This window comes from Stegostoma tigrinum, chromosome 22 (assembly GCF_030684315.1).
Source record: "Stegostoma tigrinum isolate sSteTig4 chromosome 22, sSteTig4.hap1, whole genome shotgun sequence".
Lineage (NCBI taxonomy): Eukaryota > Metazoa > Chordata > Chondrichthyes > Orectolobiformes > Stegostomatidae > Stegostoma > Stegostoma tigrinum.
In genome coordinates, this window is record NC_081375.1 from 11,054,160 (window position 1) to 11,071,575 (window position 17,416).

Below are 17,416 nucleotides of genomic sequence, written 5' to 3' on the forward strand. Positions count from 1 at the left end.
GGAACTGGGACAGTTTGGTATTAAATGAAGCTGTAGGCTGTTTCTTTAAGCCAGCCTTCAAAATTTGGACTGCTCTTTCCTCCAGACCATTGGGTGATGGATGGTATGGAGCCGTCCTTACACCCCAAATGCCATTTGACTTAGGGAAATGATAGACTGTTGTCTGTGACCAACACCTTAGGAGTCTGGGTTGCAAAAGATGCTCACAGCTTTGCTATCATCATCCCCATCAACTCTGTGCATGTCCAACCACTTCGAGTGGGTGTTCACAATGACAAAGAATATTGGGCCCATGGAAGGGTTGACATGTAACCGAGTACAGGGTTTTCCTGGCCATTCCCTCGTATGCAATGGAACTTGCAGAAACTTTGGGCACTGTCCCACCATCACAGCTGTATCTACAGCCAATCCTGGCCACCACACATAACCTCTTGCCAACATTCTCAATTTGGACACACTTGCATGACACCTGGTAGAATTCACTCTTGTTCCCCATAATAAAATGTCATCTTCTATGGTGATTTGATTTTGCTGGGTTCAGAAAGTTTTCCATTCTGATCCTTGTGTCTCCCCCATCACCAGGACTGGATCTTTATAGGCCCACAGTCAGTGGTGACCCAAAAAATGTGCAGAAAGTTTAAACGTGGAGGTGCCGGTATTGGACTGGGGTGGACAAAGTCAGATGTTGCATGACACCAGGCTATAGTCCACCAGGTTTATTTGAAATCATAAGCTTTTGGAGCACTGAAGTGATGAAAGAACAGTGCTCCAAATGTTTGTGATTTCAAATAAACCAGCTGGGACTATAGAAATAGTAGGAACTGCAGATGCTGGAGATACCGAGATAACAAGATGTAGAGCTGGATGAACACAGCAGGCCGAGCAGCATCAGAGGAGCAGGAAAGCTGACGTTTCAGGCCTAGACCCTACGTAAGAAAATTTTCTCAAGAAGGGTCTAGGCCCGAAACGTCAGCTTTCCTGCTCCTCTGATGCTGGTTGCCTGCTGTGTTCATCCAGCTCTACACCTTGTTATCTCTGATGGGACTATAACCTGGTGTTGTGTGACTTCTGACAGAAATTTAAAACCAGAAAGGCTCAAGGCAACCGCATTTGCTATATGGCCTCCTGTTCCAACTTACAATAGTACACACTTTGAATGAGAGCCCAATGCTGAATTCGAACTGAAGCTATGGGCAGCATGGCCTTGCCCTTTTTGAGTAGCTCTTTCTCACACCAAAGATCACCACCAAACTTTCCAATGATAGCGGCCGCTTCACGTCCCTAAGACTATGTCTTGGCTACAAAACCGTTTCCAAGGCTGACCCCTTTTCAAAAGCATGTGCAAAGGAGCCAGGATGGAGGCCAAGTTACATATGAACTCTCCATAATCATTCACCAGCCCAAGGAAAGACCTAAGCTCTGGTACAGACATGGGACCTTAGGGAACCTTTCACCACCCTGTCTTTATCTTCCAATAGGTGTAACCTGATCTTGTCGAGACTGTAGCTCATGTAAGTCACTCAGTCACACATCTTTCCCTTCTCAGGGATAGGCCACCTTGGACGACTGTCTGAGGGCTATGCCCAAGTTCTTTAAGTGCTTCTTTTTGTTCCTCCCTGTTATTAGCACATCATCCAGATAAATGGTGACCTGGGGTAGACCTTGTAAAATGTTCTCCATTGTCCGCTGAAAAATAGCACAGGTACAAACCCTTATGGGTATTAATTGTAGCATACTTCTGGAAATCCTCATCCAACCACAATTGCAAATACTCATGGCTCATGTCCAGTTTTGTGCTCAATCCTCTATGCAAAGGATTGGGTATTTATTCAGCTGCGAAAAGTGGTTTGCCGTTTTTTTCAAACTCCCCACAAAGGGGAACCAACCTGTCGGGATTCACAATTACTATGACCAGTGCTGCTCATTCCACAAACTGGACGGGTTTGATGATTCCTTCCTTTTCCAGCCTCCTGATTTCTGCCTGTACTTTTGTCCCCAAGCAATATGGCACTGGGTGGGCCTCGCAGAATCACAGAATTCCTTCCTGGACCACATGCAAGGTGGCCTTGGTCCCCTTGATAGTCCCTAGACTTTCCTGAAAACCTTTCGGGTATTTAATTAGGACTTTGCTCAGGCAGCCATTTTCCCATTGAAAAATGTTGAGCCAATCAAGTTGAATCTTATTCAACCAATTTCGCCTCATCAGGCTTGGGCCCGAGCCTATTACTACAATCAGAGACCAGAACCAAAGTTGTACCCTTAATCTGTAGGGGTTCCCACTATACATTCTCAGTCTGGCTCAGGTCTTGCACTAATTTGAGGGTTGGAGTCCAGAGCAAATTTTATTAAAGACTGCTTCTGCAATCACTGAAATAGCCATGCTGTTATTGACGTCCGTTGGAACCGGGTGGCCACTTAACCAGATGTTTATTTTGATTGGGATGTTGCTGTTCCAGTTTGAGTGGAGCTGTTGGCTGATTCTTTAAGCTCGCCATCAAAGTTTAGCCTGCTCCCTCCGACGGACCATTAGACGTTGGATAGAATCGAGCAGTCCTTACGTGCTGAACGTCATTCAATTTTAGGAAATACTTGAATTCCCTGCTGGAAAACAATGGCCCATTGTCTGTGACCAACACCTCTGGGAGAGCGTGTAATGCAAAAGGTGTTTGCAACTTTTCAATAGTCATCCCTCTGTTTGATGAGTGCCCTCTATGCACATCCAACCACTTTGAAAGGGTGTCCACAATGACTAAACTCACACAGCCCATGAACTGGCATAGTTGACATGTAACCAAGTCCAGGGTTTATCTGGCCATTCCCACGAGTGTGGGAGACAATTTTTGTCCTTGTTGGCTCTCTGGCCACTGCCTCACCCACACAGCATGTCTGCATCCAGTCCTGGGCACCAGACACAACTTCTCACCACCATTTTCATCTTGGAAACTCCTGGATGACCCTCATAGAGTTTGGCCAGTATCTGGTGGCGACCTTTACTTGGAACAATCCCTCATGCTCCCCGCAGTAATATGCCGTCTTCTATGGTGATCCGGTCTCTCTGGGTCCAGAAGGCTTCCAGTCCAGGTTGCGATGGCCCTTCTGTTTCCCCCATTACCACCAGCCAGGATGGGATCTCTTTGTGTCCACAGTCTGAATATTGTCAGCAGTGACTGGAAGGGTGTCCAGAAAGTTTAAAGCTAGACCAGGTCCTCCTAGTGGCTGTGCCACTGGGGAGATGGCTCAAGGAGTCCACGTTTGCCATTTGGCCTCCTGGATGGTGTTTCAACTTGTGATTGAACACATTCAGAATAAGAGGCCATCGCTGAATTTGACCTGAAGCTATGGGAAGCATGGCCCTGCCCTCTTTCTCAACTGAAGTTCCCAAGCTTAGTTGGCCTGGCGAGGGTGTCCACCTCCACAGGAAAACCCTTAAATCTTAAATTTAACTCACTGCATTTTCTAATGACAAAGCTGGTTGCAGTGCCTGTTTGAAGTCCAGTTGGGCTTCAGCTTGTGGGTGCTTTTGCACAAACTCGACACCACTGATATAACTCCACTAAGGCCAGTATCCCAATATCGAGTAACTCTTTATTTACACATGTATGCTACATGACACTAACCCTGCAAGCACCAAATCAGCTCCTAGAGTGAACAGAACCCCTAACACTCCTGTTTATATCTGTCAGCCAGGACTCCCTGATTGGACCAGGTTAACAGCCCCAATCAGAAAACTCTTATTCTATGAGGTCCACCTGGCTGACCTTGTTACAATCACGACACCAGAAACATCCTGGTAAATCTTTTCTGAGGCCTCTCTAATTTAATAATATCATTCCTAGAGCAGGGCGACCGGAACTGTACACAGCACGCAAAAAATATCCAACATCCTGTACAACCTCCATATAACGTCCCAACTCCCACACTCAATGGTCTGAGCAATGAAGGCAAGTGTGCAAAATGCCTTCTTAACCATGCTGTTTCTGAAGAAGGGTCTAGGCCGGAAACACCAGCCTTCCTGCTCCTCTGATGCTGCTTGGCCTGCTGTGTTCATCCAGTTTTACACCTTGTTACCTCTTATTTCTGCCTATGACGCAGTTTTCAAAGAACTATATACTTAAACCCCTAGGTCTCTCTGTTCAACAACACTACGTAGAGCCCTACCATGAACTGCATACTCATACCATTTATTCATTTTACCAAAATGGAATACCTGGCATTTATTCAAATAAAACCCCATCTACCATTTTCTTGCCCATTGGCCCAACTGATCAAGATCTCTCTATAATCTTAGATAGCCTTCTTCATTGACGACTATACCACCAATTTTTGTGTCATCTATAAACTTACTAACCATGTCTCTGAAAATCTCATCCAAACAACAGTGGGCCCACCACGGATCCCTGCAGAACACCCTTGGTCACAGGCCTCCAGTCTGAACCTGGAATTTAAAGCTTCAAAAGAAAAAGATAATCCTAACTACGCCTTAAGCCTTCAGGAGATGAGTCCTGGCCTCAGCTTCAAGGGAATGGAAGGCTTTCTAAGGCTCTTCCTTTCAAGTGATCACTTCCCATAACCTTCTATGACCTTCTATATGTAGTGACTCCGTGAAGCAGTAGGAAGGTGTTGGGGTAAACCAGGACCATTTGCTGTTGTATGTATTAATTTACAGTGAGCAGGGAAGGAGATGTTCTGGAGAACTAAGGGAAATCCCAGTGTGGGTGGATATTTGGGAATAGATTTTTCCATCAACACTGTCCCCGATTCCCAATTGTGATCCAGCCCAAATTTGGATGAGATGGTGGATTAAATTCTTGGCTGGGATCTTTGAATCATGGCTAAGGTGGGCAAATGTTTGTCATAGCAATTTTGTGTTATAGAGAATCCCACTGCTGCCCCACGGGTTTTGCAGCCATGAACTATATTATTTGAGATGTAAGGAATTTTCTGTTTATTGTCCCCCGCCATCCCTGTCAGGCCACTACTGTAAATTCTCCTGAAAAATACCATTTTCCATGAGAGTATATTGAAAGGGACAATATTCTACTTCATTTCTATAATGTTTCTGAGGCAAGTATTGTTACATGATTGTCTAAAGTAATGAAACAATTTTTCAAAGCATCTCAAAAACATCATAGCAATTTGTAAAACATAGTTCAGTTGAGCCAATGGGCCAAGGAGTGGTAGATGGAGTTTAATTTAAGTAAATGTGAGGTGTTGCATTTTGGAATGGCAAACCAGGGCAAACTTCTACAGTTAGTGGTAGGGTCCTGGGGAGCCTAGGGGTGTTAAGGAGCCTGGAGGCGCAGTTACATAGTTCCTTGAAAGTGGAGCAGGTAGACTGGGTGGTATAGAAGGCTTTTGGTATGCTTGCCTTCATGGGTCAGTGCATTGAGCATAAGAATTGAGATGTCATGTTGTGGCTGTACAGGACATTTGTTAGGCCACTTTTGGAAGACTGCATACAATTCTGGTCTCCCCGTTAGAGGAAAGATGTTGTTAAACTTGAAAGGGCTCAGAGAATATTTATTTAAGATTAGTTCAACATTATGAAAATAACATTTTCTTTATAGTCACAAAGTAGCTGTTACCTGCAGTTAAACATCAGAAAATATCTCTGTGACTATATCACAAAAGCAGGGTGTTACCACTGGCTACCACAGTCCTTCTGGGTGTGAGCTTTTTGCAGAATGTTGCTGTCCATCAAATTTAACTGATTGTGCTCCCCATCGCCTATGCAGTTAAGGGAAAAGGCCTCCAAATTACAGCAATGCAAACATGCAAGGGTCAGGCATTTGGCACTGATCCTTGAAATTCTCTCAGCATCATTGGCATGTTATTCTCTTATCCCTTCAAAACTGTCGATTGAATAAAAGTGACCAAAGGTTTGTTTGAGCTTCTTTAGTTGGAGCAAATGGTGCTGACACTGAGAAACAGGGCAGTAGCTAAAATCCAGGCCACCGGGGCTCGTACTGAAACTTGAGAGTAGGCTCCTTAAAGAAAATACAGTAATTGTCACTTTGAACATCCATTATCAAACAAGTGAAGCACTATGTTGTGACTTAATTATCGACAGAGTAAACGCCTTCACAGCCAACTAAGATGAAGAAGGAACTTTGTGGTGGCAACTAAGGTCTAGATCACCAGCCGAAAAGCTGGTGAGACCCCAGCATTGTACTTTTTCAAGAGTGCCTGCTGCAGGGGCAGACTGATCTTTCCAAAGACCCATGGCAAAAATTCCAGTCTGCAGCCAGCTCCTCGCCAACCGGCTCTTCTGTTCTCAGCAACTCCTACAGGTGGCTGCTGTCGGTACTGCATCACCCATGGGCCTCAGACTTGTGGACTGATCAAGGCACAGAGTGATAACAGGAAGTGGGGCTCATCTTCTGATGTCAAGACCCTCACGTGGATACTAAGCGCCTTAAAACAAGGGACCCCATCCTCCCAGGAGCACGACAGCAATAACGCCACGGTTACCTTGTTGTGTTTCCTACATGCTCAGTCCCCTGGGTTGAAATAAGATAAGCCCTTTGGGATCTCGATTGGTAGTGGGGTGGGGAGGTTATTTCTAGCACAGTCTCATTTGGGATGAAGGTGGGTAAACAGTGGTGTCTTCACTTGCCATCTTCTATCTGATTAAATATTCCTCACCACCACCAAAATCACAAGAGTACTCAAAATTCCACCCGAAATGTTCATTAAAGAACAAATATTGTTTTACACATTGGCGAAGTCAGACTTTAGAACAAGCTACATGGAAAGAAATAAGTAATTTTAACTTACACAACCCTTTTCATGACGTTTGGACATGCCAAATATTTATACAACAACGAGGTACTTTTTAAATGTACAGTCCTTGTTCTAATCTGGGGAATCATGCATTATTGTGGAAAAATTGTGGATATCTAGAAAATATCTTTTGTCTTGCTGGGGCCATATTTTCCACCTCTTGTAATGTTTTCAAAGTATATTTACAAAGTAATAAAGTATGCACATTCAGGAAGGAGCTCTTCATACATTTAAATGCATGGTGTGTTGAAACTTAGAACAACATTTTCTATTGTGACCAGGCACTGCTATTTACTTTTCATTGCAGATTCACAGTTAAAGGTTTCAGGTGCTGACGTTTGTACTGTGGTAAATGTTGACATGCTATCATATTTAATTCACTTCTGATCTGTATAATTTACACTTCCTGTGTGGGAGGGTGCGAGCATCTGCTAAACATCTGAAGTTTCAGATAGACACTGCTAACCTTCTTTCAAAACCACAGCAAGTGCATCAGGGTTTATTTCCCTTTGTTTGAAGAATTCTGCTAATTTATATTATTTATATTTTCTCTTCAATGTTCAATCAGTGCCACTTGTCTGCTCTTGTATCCTTTACCTTCAAGTGTTTTCTTGTTAAGTACGGTTTTTGTCTGTTCAGCTGATACATTTCAGATTGCAAAACTTGTTGAATAAAACAATAAAAAAATTCTCCTTATTTATCCCCTGGAACTTTTCTTCTGAGGGAGGGGTCACTGTGTGTGGGTCAGAGGGTGGGGTCTCTGCGCGAGGGTCAGAGGGAGGCGTCACTGTGTGTGGGTCAGAGGGTGGGTCACTATGTGTGGGTCAGAGGGTGGGGTCTCTGCGCGAGGGTCAGATGGAGGCGTCACTGTGCGTGGGTCAGAGGGAGGGGTCACTGCGCATGGGTCACAGGGCAGGGTCACTGCACGAGGGTCAGTTGGAGGCGTCACTGTGCGTGGGTCAGAGGGAGGGGTCACTGTGTGTGGGTCAGAGGGTGGGGTCTCTGCACGAGGGTCAGAGGGAGGCGTCACTGTGTGTGGGTCAGAGGGTGGGTCACTGTGTGTGGGTCAGAGGGTGGGGTCTCTGCGCGAGGGTCAGATGGAGGCGTCACTGTGCGTGGGTCAGAGGGAGGAGTCACTGTGTGTGGGTCAGAGGGAGGGGTCACTGTGCATGGGTCACCGGGCAGGGTCACTGCGCGAGGGTCAGAGGGAGGCGTCACTGTGCGTGGGTCAGAGGGAGGGGTCACTGCGCATGGGTCACAGGGCAGGGTCACTGCGCGAGGGTCAGATGGAGGCGTCACTGTGCGTGGGTCAGAGGGAGGGGTCACTGTGTGTGGGTCAGAGGGTGGGGTCTCTGCACGATGGTCAGAGGGAGGCGTCACTGTGTGTGGGTCAGAGGGTGGGTCACTGTGTGTGGGTCAGAGGGTGGGATCTCTGCGCGAGGGTCAGATGGAGGCGTCACTGTGCGTGGGTCAGAGGGAGGAGTCACTGTGTGTGGGTCAGAGGGAGGGGTCACTGTGCATGGGTCACTGGGCAGGGTCACTGCGCGAGGGTCAGAGGGAGGCGTCACTGTGCGTGGGTCAGAGGGAGGGATCACTGCGCATGGGTCACAGGGCAGGGTCACTGCGCGAGGGTCAGATGGAGGCGTCACTGTGCGTGGGTCAGAGGGAGGGGTCACTGCGCATGGGTCACAGGGCAGGGTCACTGCGCGAGGGTCAGATGGAGGCGTCACTGTGCGTGGGTCAGAGGGAGGGGTCACTGTGCATGGGTCACCGGGCAGGGTCACTGCGCGAGGGTCAGATGGAGGCGTCACTGTGCGTGGGTCAGAGGGAGGGGTCACTGCGCATGGGCCACAGGGCAGGGTCACTGCGTGAGGGTCAGAGGGAGGCGTCACTGTGCCTGGGTCAGAGGGAGGGGTCACTGTGCGTGGGTCAGAGGGAGGGGTCACTGCGCATGGGTCAGAGGGAGGGGTCACTGTGCGTGGGTCAGAGGGAGGCATCACTGTGCGTGGGTCAGAGGGAGGGGTCACTGTGCATGGGTCAGAGGGAAGGGTCATTGCATGTGGGTCAGAGGGAGGGGTCCCTGTGCACAGGTTAGGGTGGCAGGGTTACTCTGTGTGGGGCACATGGGTGATGCCCCAGGCCAGTGGCATCATTGGGTCCATGTTTTCAATATCTGGCCCTGACTGACTGCCTGTATTTTATAGTGCGATCCTTAAGTAGCCGATTAATGGCAAATTAAAGGCTTCATTTTGTCTGTGCTATAATTTTACGCACATCAGGGCATGCTGCTGCTGGGCTGGTGGTCAGGTGTGGGGGTGGATGTCAGTAAAGAAGGGGAACTGTGGAGCTCTGGGCCCTTTGGGGCAGCTTTTTAAGATGGGCGTTCCCTTCAACTGTGGGCACATCTCATACTGGAACAACTAAACCTGCCCCTACAGCAGAAGCCTTGACACAATTATTCACAACTGCTCGGGCAGCTTTGGCTTTGTGGAAGAAGTTGAAAAAATGGGAACTACTCAAAACTGCAAGCAAACTGCAATTAGAGATAAATAACCAAAACGGAGGCAAAAATTCCTTAATTTGCAGAGAATTGAACAGCTGAGAACCCAAGCATTGATTGCTTCTAGCATACAGCAATGCCAGCATAAATCCCAATACTCTGTTTCTTCAAACACTGAACTGTTGAATAGGACTGAAAGCCTGGAAGCTGAGAAGCTGTTCTTTCCAACTCCAAACCAGTTTAAACTAGGATGGCACAGAATCTTACAGTTGCACTTTGGGATGGAGAGCTGTTGTAGTGTGGGCTTCTGACCTTTCCTCCTTTTCGCTGCTTTGGATTGACATTCCCCAGTTGTCAGGAAGCAGAATATCCCTGGGCCTTGCTGCGGTTATTTACTTCAGTTTTTAATTCCTGTTAGAAATCTCATTTAGAGATTATCAAGAACAGGACACAAAACCTATGGCTGGTGAGAAATTAAACAGAAGGTGGTGTTCAGAAATATTCAAGGCATGCAGGAAAATAAAAGGAAGAAATTATCTTGAGCCCTTTTCCTGCTCCATCGCCATAATTTCAGTGGGAATCCAAAGAGATGGAGAAACATTAAGGAAACATAGTTTGCAAATCCAGTCCCACCATGCACTTTGATTCCTGACACCAACAACATTTCTCAGTTTGGAGTCACCAAGACTATTTTTAGGCCATATATTTCTAGATGGTATGAAGTTAAATACAGTGGGTATCCTGACGCTTGGGAGAGGGTGTGGTTCTGGTGCATATATTAGATTCTCTACAGTGTGGAAACAGGCCCTTCAGCCCAACAAGTCCACACCAACCCTTGAAGCATCCCACCCAGACCCATCCCCTTATAACCCACACACCCCTGAACACAGATATAATGGGAATTGCAGATGCTGGAGAATCCGAGATAATAAAGTGTGGAGCTGGGTGAACGCATCCACCTCCACACTTTATTATCACCCCTGAACGCTACAGGCAATTTAGCATGGCCAATCCACCTAGCCTGTACATCTTTGGACTGTGGGAGGAAACCCACGCAGACACAGGGAGAATGTGCAAACTCCACACAGACAGTCGCCCGAGGCTGGAATCGAACCCGGGTCCCTGGTGGTATGAGGCTGCAGTGCTAACCACTGAGCCACCGTGCCGCCCAAATCTTTGAAATGCCACAATAAAGTATGGGAAATAATCTAGGAGCCCAATGGCGTGTTGCCTTTACATCTGGAGGACTGAAGTATAAGGATGCAGTTGTACAAAGCCTTAGTCAGACCTCACCTGGAGCAACGTGAACAGGCCTGGGTACCACACTTTAGGAAAGATATATTGGCCTTGGAAGGAGTACACAAGGTTTACAAGAATGATATCTAGACTACTCCCGTTCCTGTACCAGACTCACCTGTCACATTCACTTGTCTTCTTATTGTTTGAGAGACACTGTTCCACTTCACCATGCACCCGTAGTCTCCTGCATCAGTTACATTTGCTGTTTTAGAAAATACCACACAGCTTGCACTTCCCGTGCGTATTGGAGTTGTATCCTTCATAATGATTAATTGAGGTTTTACATGAGGGAGCAAAGATGTAACCCTGCATTTAATGGTGAGATTACCTCCTTCAACTATTTTATCTGATGGTTCAATTTCAAATATTGGGCCTGAAAATGGATCTGAAATATAAAGTAGATGTTGTGAGTAAACAATGAGAGGTGTCTGACATTACAAAATCAACATCTTTAACACACTGCTTTCCTGTTAGCTCATTCTGTACCACTTTTTGGCTGGTGAGGCTTTCCCTTGATCTCTTGGAACTGAGGAGAGCTGCAGATTTTTCTTTTTGTGTAGAAATGATGGCATTCCTAGGCCCTGGAAATTAATCTGAGCCACTTATGGGTTGAGTGGAAGGACAGCTAATTTGCAAGGGCCACCCTTTTGTGGTCACTGGCACAGATGGAGCTGGCAAATCTGGTGAATGGTGGGGTTGGCATGGGAGTGGGACTCAATCTGTGGGGGAAAAGACAGCCTGCCACTTCTATACATTGTGTCATATTATCATAGTTCCTCTGCCCTCTGTTTAAGGATCTCTATTGCTAACCTGGCCAGCTCCAACCTCGCTCGAAAATAATCTTCTGCACTTCTGCACATATACATTTAATTTGATGAATCACATGACATACATTATGAGTTAGGGAAGTGGAAAAAGCCAGTGCAGTGTGTCTTCATGTCTGCAGCTACTTACAGCCACAGAAAATTTTAAAAAATAGAAAATCATGTACTTATCGAAAAGTCCCTTAAACATCCTTACAGTATCCGCCTCCACCACCATCCCAGCAGCACGTTCCAGGCTCCTACCACACTCTCTGTAAAAAAAACTTGCCCCTTTCGCCTCCTTTGAACTTTCCTCCTTGCACCTTGAACGCACGCCCCTCGTATTAGATATTTCAACTCTAGGAAAAAGATTCTGACCGTCAACCTCAGAATTTTATAAACTTCGATCAAGTCTCCCCTCAGCCTCTGCCACTCAAGAGAAAAAGACCTGAGTTTTTCTTGCCTTTCCTTATAGTTCATACCCTCTAATCCAGGCAGCATCCTGGTAAACCTCCTCTGCACCCTCTCCAAAGTCTCCACATACTTCCTGTAATTTGGCGACCAGAACTGAATGCAGTACTCTAAGTGTGGCCTAGTCAAAGTCTTATAAAGTTGCAATATTACTTTTGTACTCAATTCCCTGACCAATAAAAAGCAAGAATGCCAATATGCCTTCTTTACCACCCTATCTACTTGTGTGGTCACTTTCAGGGAGCTCTGGACTTGAACCCCAAGATCCTTCTGTACATCAACACTGTTTGGAGTCCTGCCATTAACTACATGCTTTTACTTAACATTTGATCTCCCAGAGTACATTAGCTCACTTACCCAGATTAAACGCCATCTGCCATTTCTCCACCCATATCTTCCATTGATCTATATCTTGCTGTATTCCGCACTGTCCACAACTCCACCGATCTTTGTATCATCTGCAAACTTACTAACCCACCAATCTACATTTTCATCTAAGGCATTTATATAGATCGCAAACAGCAGAGCTCCCAGCATGGATCCCTGCGGAATTCGACCTCCAACCTGAAAAACATCCTTCCACCACTACCCTCTGTCTTCTATGGGCAGGCTATTTCTAAATCCACACAGACAAGTCACTGTGCATCCCATGTGTCTTAATCTTCTAGATGAGCCTATCATGAGGGACCTTGTCAAAAGCCTTACTAAAACAATGTCCACTGCTCTACCCTCATTGATCACCTTCATCATCTCCTCGAAAAATTCAATCAAATCACTAAAACATGGCCTCCCCTGCACAAAGCCATGCCGACCGTCCCTATTAGGCCATACCTTTCCAAATGTGCATAAATCCTATCCCTTAGAATTCTCTCCAACAGGTTCCCAACCACTGATGTGAGACTCACCAATCTATAGTTTCCTGGATTATCCCTGATTCCCTGTTGAACAGAGAAACAACATTAGCTACTTGCCAGTCATCTGAGACCACTCCAGTGTCTAGCAAGGAAACAAAGGTCTCCGCCAAAGCCTCAGCAATCTCCTCTCTTGCCCTTCTAAACAACCTGGGATAAATATTATCAGGCCCTGGAGACTTGTCCACCTTAATGCTCTTCAAGAGATCCAAAACTACATCTTTCTTGATCTCAAAATACCCGAGTGTATTAGCAAGCTCCACACAAGCCTCACTGTCATCCATATCCTTTACCTGGGTGAATACTGTGGCAAAATACACATTTAGGATCTCCCCCACATCCTCTGTCTCCACACACAACTTTCCTCTTTATCTTGAGTGGTCCTACCTTCTCCGCAGTTATCCCCTTGTTTTTAGTGTGTCTAAAGAATGCCATGGGATTCTCTTTAACTCTACCTGCCAAGGTCATTTAATAGCCCCTCCTTGCTCTCCTAATCCCCTGCTTGAGTACTTCCCTGCTTTCCTTATATTCCTACAGTCCTTGTCCAATTTTAGCTTCAACCTTGCGTATGCCCTTTTTCCCTTTCGACTAAACTTGCCCTCCCTCCAATTTAGTACCTTCTCACAAGGTCCTGGCTCATCCTTGTTCATAGCTAGATTAAACCTTAAGGAGTTGAGATCACTGTTATCATAATGCTCTTCCACTGAAAGGTCTGTCACCTGGCCAGGCTCATTATCCAATACAAGGAACAGCATGGCCTCCTCCTCTAGTTGGGCTATCCAAATACTGTTTCAAGAAACCCTATCTACACCTCTTGCTCCAAAGGGTGTCCCAGTCAAAATTGGGGAAGTTAAAATCATCCACTATGACAACGCCATTGTTATTGCAGCTTTCCATAACTGACCTACATATTTGTTCCACAGACTCTTGGTGGCTGTCGGGGACTGGGGGGGAGCTTACAGTAGAATCCTAGTCACTGGAACAATGCCAAATTGAAGGCCACAATACAGGGCTAGCACAAGGCAGATTTGAGATGGACACACAACAAAGCAAAGGAGGTCTTAAAAGTATTTAATTCCTGGATCAAAATGCAAAGTTCCACTTTGTATCCGAGGTATGTTCAGGGATGCACTAATCAGCCGGAAGTCTGTGTGGCACAGTTCAGGGTACCTTCACTTTCTAAATGTCCACAAAACAGCAACAGAAGCTGTATTCATCAAAACAAGTGGAGAAATGGTCCATCCCACTTCAGACTTCTGCCCCGAAAGGTGCACAGTCTCTGGGGAGATAGGAGGTGAATTACTTGCTGCAAAGCCCTTTGTCTCTCACATGCTGGTACAGCCATTGTATTTATATGGATGGTTCAGGTGATTTTCTAATAAAAGATTACACCAAAATGTTGACAGCTGACATTGGTAATCCTGGTGAGCTTCGAAGGGAGATGGTTACATCGCTGTCAGAGATAGTCATTACCTGGAGTTTATATGACTTGAATGCTAAATGTCATTTTTTAGCAAGAGCCTACATGCATTGACCGCTTAAGTATCTGAGGAGTTATGAATAGCCCAGAACTCTGCACAAACATAAGATAATATCCCATGCCCCATATCCTCTATTCTTTGAAGATTCTATCAATTTCCTGTGAGAATTATAGCAAGCAGAGTACCTACAGAATATTTGGGCCATCGTATGTAAATACGTTAATGTGTGGTTCCCCTGGGTTTCATCTCTTTGTTTGGGCATTTCACTGGCTTGCCCCTGCAGTTATATGAGGAGGCTGGGAGGATCACTGTGGAATTTTAGATGCTTCATAGTGCATAGAATCATAATAATTGAAATAGAATTTTTAACTTTCAGACATTTTAATTTACCCAAATTAACTTACTATGTACTGTAAGTTGTACTATTTCACTGTGCTTTGAGATACTTCTGGTAGCACTCACTTCGACTGTACAACTATAGTTTTTCTCTGTATCTGCTGTCACCTTCAATCGGTGTGTCGCAGATTTGTTATTGCTTGTAGTATCATGGAGACGCTGGGGGTTTGGTCCATTTTTATATCCATAGAATATGAATCTAAGAGGAGGGATTTCTTCAGATGTACAGCGCAGCTCAGTCGAATTTCCCTGAACCACCTCCATCGGTTGTATAGTGAGTACTGGTGTCTGTAAATTTCCTGAGGTATACAAACAGGGAATAATGAAATCAGAGATAATGGGAACTGCAGATGCTGGAGAATCCAAGATAATAAAGTGTGGAGCTGGATGAACACAGCTGGCCAAGCAGCATCTCAGGACCACAAAAGCTTTTGTGCTCCTGAGATGCTGCTTGGCCTGCTGTATTCATCCAGCTCCATGCTTTATAATAATGAAATCATTTTTTATGCCCAGACAAATAGGAAAGAAACAATAGTTAATCCAGCCTTTGCAACAGTCCACATTCTGCACTTCAGAGAATCATCTTATCTTTCTATATGGCAGTAAAAACCATTCAGCCTCACTGATCCATATTACTGTTTTTGTTCCTCACGGGCCATTTCCATTTTTCTTCACCTGACCTCCTTCGACACATCCCACTACATCTTTACGCATTTATCTAACTTTATCTTAAGAGCATCTACTCTGTTTTTTTGCTGTGATCGACAATTCCACATTCCTGCCGCTCCCTGGATAAAGAAGGTTCTCCTGAATTCCCTATTGGAAATTTTAATGACTGTCCTACACTTTTATTCCCTAGTTCTAGTTTCTCCTTGCAAGGGAAACAACACTGTCAGGTTTATCAAACCTTTTTGTAAACTTAATGGCTTCTATCAGGTAAACCATAAGCCTTTTCCTAGATAAATAAACGACAGCATGTTCAATCTTTTCAGAAAGGAAAGGCATCTCATTTTTGATATCACTCCACCAAATCTTGTTTTACGTCTTCTTCAGTGCCTTCATGTTGTCTTTAACAGTATTCCAAGAATGGTCTAACCAAGAGTCCATACAAGTTGACTATAACTTCTCTGCTTTATAATTTCATTTCTCTAGAATTTAACTCCCCTATTTTGTTTGCTTTTTTACATTCATGGAATTTGGGTGGTATAAATGTCTTTGAGAAGATAGTCTTAAGTCACCATGTAAATGAGCAGCTAGGACAGTACAAACATCATTTACCATCATTCCCTTCCATATCTTTCTCTGTCATGACCCCATACCCTCCCCCAACCTGCACCCTCTCACACAGCTGCAGGGCAGGGAACTCAGCTTTTTCTTATACAAAGAAACCCCAAACCAAATTAACCAATCATTGAACGAACAAATAAGAAACTCCCTACAGCCAGTGATGCAATAACAAAAAAAAAGAAAAAATATGAAGGGGAAAAGATAACTCATTTTAACTTTTAGAAGTCCCTGCCAACTCACCCAATTATAACCACTACCCACCAGGGACAGTGTAAAAATAGCAAAAAAAATTTTTAAAGGAACAAATGGGAAAGAAGATAAAATAAAAATAGTTGGGGGAGGTGGAATAATGGACCCCAATCCCATGTGGTGTTCACCTCCGACTGAATATTTTGAGTGAACTGGTGAATACTGCCTGCTTCAAATCTAAGGACACGTGGACATGAATATAATCAAGGGGCAGAGGGAAATAACTTGCTTTTTTATTTTAGTACATCCACCATCAAGTTATCTTGTCACCCAGCTGAAAGATATCGTGTAAACTTGATCAGATGTGACTGTCCCAGTTGGGGCTTCAACCCAGGCCTTCTGACCCGTAGAACTCAGCTCTTTCTTTCTAAACTCACCAACAAATCACCCAGTTAACAGAGTTAAAAAGCCATCAAGTTACCAGCATTGTCCATCAGGGACTGCGCAATGATAAGGAAAGTGAGGAGAAGCTAGGAGAAGTAGGAGGGGACTAAACCAAAATGGTGTTGGAGGGGGAGATATCGTACTGCAGTCCCAATGGTATCCACTTCACTCTAAATGCCTCAAGAAGGTTGATGGGCATCACTTGCTCACACTCCGAGGACACCCAGACATGAACATAGCCATGGAAGACAGGCAGAGGCCGGATTTCTGACTGCTAAGAAGCTCAGCATATTAGATTGTTTTTAATCAAGCTGTTGAGATATATTATCAGAAATCACACAACACCAGGTTACTGTCCAACAGGTTCATTTGAAAACTCAAGCGTTTGGAGCCTCTTCAGGTGATAGTGAGAGACCATAACCTGGTGTCATGTGATTTCTGACCTTGTTCACCCCAGTCTAAAACCAGCATCTCCAACTCACAGATTTATTATGACACATGTGTGGGGCAGGTGGGACTTGACCTACAAACAGGGACACTACCATTGCTCCACAAGAGCCCTTAAGAACCCAACTCTTTGTCTCATATTTTCTAATCGACCTGCTCAAAGGTATTATTACAGACCTCTGGAGGAAGTGGGACTTGAACCCAGAATTTCTGACTCAGGCATGGGGACATTATCACTGTATTCTTATCCAAAAAAGAAGTTCATTGAGTGTCACCTATATCTATCAATTCTGGAACTGGTCTGTTTGATCTTCAAAGAGTTCTGTATTCCTAACTCTGACTGACATGGTCCACTGGAATATCTCTGGAGCTGATGAGGTGCCGAAGGAAGGATGGTCAAAGCTG

General features: G+C 45.1%; 1 protein-coding gene across 2 annotated transcripts in view; it reads right to left on the minus strand.

Moving 5' to 3' along the window:
- Window positions 1–5,541: 5,541 nt before the first annotated feature.
- LOC125463754 (Fc receptor-like protein 5) overlaps window positions 5,542–17,416 on the minus strand; it is a 29,000-nt gene continuing 17,125 nt past the window's right edge. The window contains exons 3-5 of one of the 2 annotated variants that reach the window (XM_048555411.2): window positions 14,653–14,943; window positions 10,698–10,967; window positions 5,542–5,987 (exon numbers count right to left, since the gene is read on the minus strand). In XM_048555411.2, the coding sequence (XP_048411368.1) occupies window positions 5,896–5,987; window positions 10,698–10,967; window positions 14,653–14,943 (653 nt within the window). In that variant the 3' untranslated portion in view covers window positions 5,542–5,895. The remainder of the gene's footprint in view (window positions 5,988–10,697; window positions 10,968–14,652; window positions 14,944–17,416) is intronic. The other variant, XM_048555410.2, reaches the window with a different exon arrangement.